This window comes from Excalfactoria chinensis, chromosome 1, assembly GCF_039878825.1.
Source record: "Excalfactoria chinensis isolate bCotChi1 chromosome 1, bCotChi1.hap2, whole genome shotgun sequence".
NCBI lineage: Eukaryota > Metazoa > Chordata > Aves > Galliformes > Phasianidae > Excalfactoria > Excalfactoria chinensis.
In genome coordinates this window covers 151389888-151397780 of record NC_092825.1, presented here as the reverse complement: position 1 = coordinate 151397780, position 7893 = coordinate 151389888, and the positions used below count along the sequence as shown (strand labels likewise).

The window sequence follows — 7893 nt, the reverse complement described above, 5'->3', positions numbered from 1 at the left end:
CCACAGTCAATGCAAAGTACAGTTTTTACATGTGGCTGCCTATGATGCTATAGAATAAGAAAATTCAAGGTAAAACATTGTGATACTTTTCTAAAATCAATTGACTATACTTTTCATATCTAAGTGTTGAGTTTGTTATTAAGCAACAAGAAAGTAACCAATAAAGATATACTATTCTAATGGGAGATTAAAGAAAGCAATAATTTTATTTTCATGTTAAGTTGATAACAAGATTCCATCAAAGCTACTGTCAGTCCTTACTGTCATCATATACATAATAAACTCCCTCTCTTCAGGATAAATATTATTCTATCCTTTAATGGCCATTCATACTGTGCAATTGGAGTGTGCCCCTAGATTTGTCACATTATGACAGGAGGTGAAATTAATCTGAAATCTATGCAATATCCTCACCAACGAGATATAACTCTGGCTAAAGAGTGGTCAACATAACAATGTATCTCAGTTAACCTAATATTTGCAATGCAATGCAAAAACCAACAACCCCAAAACAATTGAAAACAAAAGACCCACAACTATTTTTATCCATGTGTCACATCTGTAATATGGAATGGAAAACAGTATGGTGACACAACCTCTTCCTCCCATATGAAACAAACTGTGCATTGTACTGCAGTAAAGCTCATGGTAAGTATGGGATAAAGGAGGGCATTAATAGAAGTTTTTACTGTCTAATATTTAGAATAAATATGAATACAGTCAGATTTTAATTTGACATTAACTGCTGTGTCTCATTTATGCCTGGAGTATGGAACTGATCTACAAGAATTTACAGTAGTTGGTAATTTGGTAACACATAATTTTTCATTTTCATTTTTACTAGTAACAGCATGGCTGTGAAATAGGCCTGATTTACAAGCAAATAAGTATGATGGAGTAACAACCATAATCTTTACAATCACACTATCAAAGGAGAAAAGTATAACAAACGCTGTTTCTCTACAAGTTATTTTTAAGACTCCCACCTCTGTAGATGCTGGGCACCTTATTTATATTAATAAATGTATCCTCATTTGAGAAAAAGGGATATTTTTTAGATTCTTTAAACAATTATTGCTGTGGAAAAAATTAAATATATTTAATGTTAAGGAATAATAATTCAATGCACAATATTAATCAAAATTCATAGCCCAGAGAAACAAGAAATAACAGGTTAAATTCAATAATGGTTTCTTAATGCCACATCAGTGTTGAGTGAGCCAATACCATATAGAAAGTTATTTGTAGATTTTTAGATCAGGAATACTTACCAGGTACCTTCAGAATAACTATGTCATCATTCACATTCTCCATCTCTCTGTCTCTTTAGCCAGGGCTCTATCCTTTTCTATTCCTCATTGAGCTGGGGGCAATACATTGTCAGGAAATCAGTAGAATAAATTAAACCATTCAGGGTACCCACTGTGACAGTTTATCTGAATATATATATATATATATATATATTCAGTTTCTTGGACAGAAAAAGTGCTGCAGAGTGCACTGGACTATGTGTTCAGCTGCAGTATCTTTTTTTTTATTATTATTATTTTTTATCTCAGATACAACAAAATAGATGCCACCAGTTATAGTCAGCATGGTGAAGAAACAGATAGAACTGATGTATCATGAAAGTGGCTCAGGATGGAATAGCCAATTTTAGAAGAAAAGCTGTCTCATGCTGCAGATGTAGTGAGAATTTTCAGCCAGCAGGAGAGCAAACGATGAGACAGTCAGAGCTGTAAGGAAATGGAAGAGTGTAATCTGATGGCAGGTGTCAATACAAGATGGTTATCCTTGCTGTGGATTCAGCTTACTGTTCTCATATCTACTGAGTTCAAAGAGGATGTTCCTGCTTCTCCCTTTTCCTTGTTTGAATTTGAAGCTGTTGTATCTTCTTATATTCTTTTCAGCTTCATAAAGACCAAAATGGTTTATTCTCTGTATGAAAACTGAATTCTTACTCAAATAGAATTTTATGAACAACTTAGGTGCCTGAATTGTGGAATAAGTGATAGCTGGATAAGCACAGATCAATTTAACTTTTATATGTTTACTTAGACACTTGGAAGGCTGTGTAGGAAAATTTTCACTAGTTTTTGGTAAATATTTCTGAAGTCATTAAGGACTGTCCAGAAATATTTATCTAGACTGATGATGGCCATTTCTTCCACAGTTGGTTGCTGTACCAGGACAGATATTTTGAGTTTGGATCATCCACACACATTGTCTCATATCATTTGAGATACCCTTAATTGTCCAAGCTATCATCCCCACAAGCCTTAGATAATACATGAATGAACAAGTTGTGAACACTTCTGCAGCATCAGAATACACCACTGGCATTCTAACACTTCTGAAAACATGCTATTACCTTATAACTACAGGTCTAAAGGACTAAGTTCCTTATTTTTCTATTTCCTTACATAAATGGAAGCATTATACTCGGCTTAGTATAGTAATAGTATGGGTTACTCATTAAGATATCTACACATCACTATAAGGAAGCAGTGCTTTTAGGCAAGGCAAAAATCAGCACAGTTAAACTTTCCCTCCATATTTCCACACTTTTCTTTGCATTACTATCTCTTCATCATGTTTGCAGTACTACCTTTTAGAAAATCACCTTTAAAACATGGGGAAGAGAAAAAAGTAACCTGTGCCTATTCCCAGAGATTTCATAAGCTTTCAGTAAATCTTGAGAACAGTCTGTTACTAGTTGTAGTATCCTCCAATAAAATTTATTGGAATGTCCCTTGTAATTGATATACAGCCATGCATATATATGGAAATTTCAAATAGATGGCAGCTATGAGTGTAAATTTGCATTCTAGCTACACAGATTGATCTGAAGGTAATCTCCTATTGATTTCCATGAAAACTACAGCAGATACAAAGAAAACAATAACAGTATTCGTTAAAGCAAATTCTCAGTCACAAAACACTCCTTTTCAACATAGTCACCACCGTTAGGTATTCATTGTTGCTAGCAATGAACAAGAGCTTCCATGCCATGCTCGTAAAAATCTCCCCCAACAGAAGTGACCCACCACTGCTGAAATGCACCACACACCATCTCACTATGATGACATCCACTGTTGGTTCCCATAAACATTCATCGAGCACTGATCACAGTTTATCACAAGGTGTCTGTGAATGATGAACAAAAGGGAGAAAGAAATATGAGATGATTGATAGAAATTGTGCATCAAAACATACTGATATAGGATTCAGGAAAAAGAAAAAAAGATTACATCAGTCACATTCTGAACTTCTGAAATACTTTTAAAATATGAGAGACATTTGTAATTGTGTTTCAAAATAAAAGTCATTTTTTGATTAAAGTGTTGCCGTGACTCGGAAACCCCCAATTTCCCAGCTTCTTGCGAAACCTCTGCCAGAGCCAAAAGACCACCGTGACTCATCAAGAAACGTGGCAAAATGGCGTTTATTAGGGGTAATCAACACCTTATATACCTTACTACTTCGTCTACGCCCCCTAGGGCACGTTTGAAATGCGCGCCAATGTGATTCACAGGGCTTGAGACGGAAGAGGCTGAATTACTTCCTGGATTACTATCACCGTCACATCCCGAAAAAGCCCCGCTACCGCCTATATGCTTGTACTACAAGGTTCAGCCTCGTTAGCATCTACAACATCTCCCCGCCCCCCAAGACAACAATTTATCCCTTCTCAATGTGAATACTAAAATCCCAAGTATAATCTACTATAAATTTGATATTGTTCTATATGTTCTATGCAATATACTTATACTATTGTACTCAGCTTAACTGAATTACTTATCTACTTAGTCAAATTTAACCTTAACAAAACTAAGATTGATCTTAATGCAATCCTAACAATTACTAATATATTACTCTTATCATAACTATATTACTCTATTAATATATTACTCTTAATATAACTTACTCTATAAATTTATATAAACCTTAATATCTATTAATATATTACTCTTAATATAACTTACTCTCTATAAACTTTATATAAACCTTAAAAGCTCTATCCGATATAATGAGTAGTGCAAGTTACATTTGTGCAAAAGAAAACAATACCACAATTAAATGAACTGTATATTAAGATAGTCCCTTTGATGTCTGGAACCATCCGAGAAACAGTTCTCATCCGTGATGTTTTCTATTCTTCTTCATTCTTCGTCATTCTTCTTTCTATTCTTCATCCTTCTTGCATGATGCATCTTCTCTGTATGGTGAACAGTAGTCAAAGTCTTCTGTCCGTAGCCTCGATAGCGTCCATCAGCTCATCAGCACACGGCAACATGCACCATCATTACATTAACGTGTTATCGATATGTAGTGACTAGGTAACTAGAATCACACTCTATAGGATAAGAAGAACACATCCTAAAAGATAAGTGAAGTTGCAAATACAGATAAGTGTGAATCTACTGTTGGCTGAGACCCGACAATTCTAGACTGAATCCAGAAGGTCCCCGCGCTTGTTGTTTGAGCGGTACTAATCACCGAGACCAACAGCAGCAAAACAGTCTCAGGTACCAGATTCGGACTCCCCACCAACTGCTCCTGTAAGGAAAGAACTCTTATCCCACTTCCCATAGTCAGTCTTCACCAACCATTCTTGAGTAGAACGAGAAGTGAAGCAGGACCCATTGTCAGTCTCAACGTGACTGGGCAAACCGACCATAGCAACAGCGGTTGCCAAATGGTATCAGACTGCAGTCAAGCCAGACCTGACATGCTGAGTTGCCGTGATGACAACAGAGGAGGCACTCATAGCAACAGCCAGCCCTTGACGGGGAGACAAGCAAGACTCCCAGATGACACCAGTTTGCCAGATCTGCAGTGACCCTAGGCCAAAGACAGGAGTGCTGGCAACTGTATCTGCTATTGCATTACCTCTGGTAAAAAGGCTTGGCACCTCAGAGTGACCATGCACATGTAAGGATGCAACAGGAGCTGCGTGAGAGGCCAAGGTCTCTTCCAAAATTCCAGCAGCCTCTGAACTTGGGAAGTCCTCCCGGTCCATCCGGGCCAACTGCTTGGCTGCAAAGATGGAGTCAGCAACAGTGTTAGAGGGTATTATTCGCCAGAGGTGCACTGCGACCGTCACAGCCATCACCTCAAGCATCTGCACGCTGACCATTCGGTTTGTGAAGACAGCAGCCTGTGAACTACGGTTGGAATCCTGCCAAACCACCATCCTGAGATCAAGAGTCTCATGCTCTACCAACTGAGCTAGCTGGGCCATTTCAAGGCCTTGAGCAGTGTCCCACTGTGCAAGCGATCCTTCCATGCAGCTCTGTAAGATCTTTTGCCAAGCTGCAGCCATTTTGCTAGATGGATTTTGGGGTTCTTTTGGGTCGGATCCCTTTAGCTGACCATACAAGGGCTTCATCAATCGAGAAGGTATCCCCAAAGCACCCCGAACCCACTGGAGGGCTCCTACCAATTTCTGCATATTCCATAGTTTCTTAACACGTGGTTGAATATCAAGACCCACCAGCTGCATCATCTCAGTGCTAAACTTATATTCCAAGCACTCTGCTCTAATTCCCTCTTGCATGTCTATACCATGCACAGGGTGAAAGGGATCATCTTGTTCAGCTGCCACCCCCCTCCCAAGCGCAGTCATCCACCCCTCTTTCCAGAGTGTATATTGCACCAGCTTGAGGATCACGTATTCGAGGCTTTCAGTGTCGTGAGGAAGCACAGGGCCATGCGCCGTTAAAGTCTCTAGTGTGTTTAAAGCCAGGGGCAAACGGAACTCGCGGCAGCAGCCGGCAGCCCGGTGCCGGAAGGTGGAGCGGCTCCGCGCCGGGGAATCGAGCCCCGGCCCCCCGCGCGCCAGGCAGGCTGCCCCCTGGGACGGAGGGAATGCGGAAGCGCCGGCGGAGGACGGGCGCGGGCAGCGGGGCGCCGCAACGCGCGCCCGCCGCCCCCCCGGCTCTGTGCAGGTGGTGCCACGATTGCACTCCACGCCTCCCAAGGCGGTATCACGCCGGTACCCTCCATCCCACTGGGCGGTGCCATGGTTCCACTCCACGCCTTCTGGCGATCTCGATGGCGGCGGGCTATCCCGTCGCTGCCCACAGCCGCGCCGCCGCCCCCCCCGACCCGAAGCCGGCCCACCGGCCGAAACTTGCTGGATCGGGCTACTCTGCGGGCGGCACACTGAAAACAGCACCATACTTCCATCTACTTCCATTCCCCCCCCCGGACGGCGCCAAGTTTGCGTCCCCCCCGGGTCTGGAACACGCCTACTTCCCCCCCCCGGGTCTGGAACACGCCTACTTCCCCAACCACTCGAATTAGCCGCGCACCCGCACTCCCCACCCCCTAATGACAAAGGATATGGGGTTGCAGTGTCCACTTGGCGGTTAAGAGGGGGTGTGGCCGATTGGAATTCGCCATCTTTTAACTTTTTCTTCTCCGCTTCTCCCGGACCCCGTCCCATCTTCGCCGTCTTTAACTTTTTCTTCTCCGCTTCTCCCGGACCCCGTCCCATCTCTCCGCCGCCTCCCCAGACGGCTCTCCTGGGTCCTACAGTCCTCAGCCGCTTTTCCCGGCCGCCCTCCCGGCTGCTCCGGGTCAAACACAAGCCCAACTAACAAACACGATTCAACAAGTGCTCCAAGAGCACCCAGGATCACGCCCCAGGTCACAGGCTCGGCAGCTGCCTGACTCACTGCCTTAATACTCTGCTCCACGATTCCCGCTCCCGTTGCTCACTCAGGTTTCCTACCGCGGAATATCGCCGCCGCTCGCCACGCCCCCGCTCGCCACGCAGCGGATTCTTGCTCTGAAAAAGAAAGAAGAAAAAGGAAACAGGTCCCCCGTCGTCCCCCCGGTGAACCTGATAAGCTAAAAGCACCTCGTCGTCCCCCCGAGCTGCTTTTAGGGGTGCACAGCCGTCCCCTCTGTACACCCTATAAAGTAATGAAGAAGAAGTAAGAATAGAAGTAAAAATAGAAAAATGCCTAGGAATTTAGGGGTTCCTCACACGGGGCACCATATGTTGCCGTGACTCGGAAACCCCCAATTTCCCAGCTTCTTGCGAAACCTCTGCCAGAGCCAAAAGACCACCGTGACTCATCAAGAAACGTGGCAAAATGGCGTTTATTAGGGGTAATCAACACCTTATATACCTTACTACTTCGTCTACGCCCCCTAGGGCACGTTTGAAATGCGCGCCAATGTGATTCACAGGGCTTGAGACGGAAGAGGCTGAATTACTTCCTGGATTACTATCACCGTCACATCCCGAAAAAGCCCCGCTACCGCCTATATGCTTGTACTACAAGGTTCAGCCTCGTTAGCATCTACAACATTAAAGAGTTAAAGATTTTGAGACATAGAGACATAAAGTTTAAAAAGGAGATCTATTCTCATTTTGGAGAACAAATATATATGTGCATATATGTATTTTGTCAATCTAACTCAACTTAGTCAGCTACTAATGTCAGTATTTTTGGGCAATTCTAATTATTTCCACACTGAAAGTAGCTCAGTCAGACATGACTATAGGAGATTTATCCAGGGCACTGCAGAATGCTGTACACTATTATCTGTATAATATTCTCGGAGTGAGAACTGATGTAAGTCAGACTGCAATTGCTGGATTTCTTACTATAGTTTTCAAACCTTATAATCACATTTCTGCCTTCAAAAAAGAACAGTCTGTATGATCTGTTTTTTTTTTTTTGTTTTGTTTTGTTTTGTTTTGTTTTTTTATCATGTGGTCAGTAGTATAAAAATTTGAAAGGACAACGTGGGAAGCCATTAATAGTTCCTGACACTAACTTCTACAGGATTTTACGCAAATTCTTAAATGCTTTTTAAAAGATCCATGATTCACAAACTGTGTGAGTTATATTAAAAAATAAAGTATGGTAATGG

At 42.3% G+C, this 7893-nt stretch overlaps 1 protein-coding gene across 1 annotated transcript; it reads right to left on the bottom strand.

Annotated features, from left to right (window-relative positions):
- Positions 1 to 3836: 3836 nt before the first annotated feature.
- On the bottom strand, positions 3837 to 6184 carry LOC140255119 (uncharacterized). Its single transcript, XM_072342472.1, has 2 exons — positions 4009 to 6184; positions 3837 to 3947 (listed from the first exon to the last, which is right to left on the bottom strand). The coding sequence occupies exon 1, from the start codon at positions 6182 to 6184 to the stop codon at positions 4706 to 4708; it is 1479 nt and encodes a 492-aa protein (XP_072198573.1). The 3' UTR covers positions 3837 to 3947; positions 4009 to 4705.
- Between the last annotated feature and the right edge of the window lie 1709 nt (positions 6185 to 7893).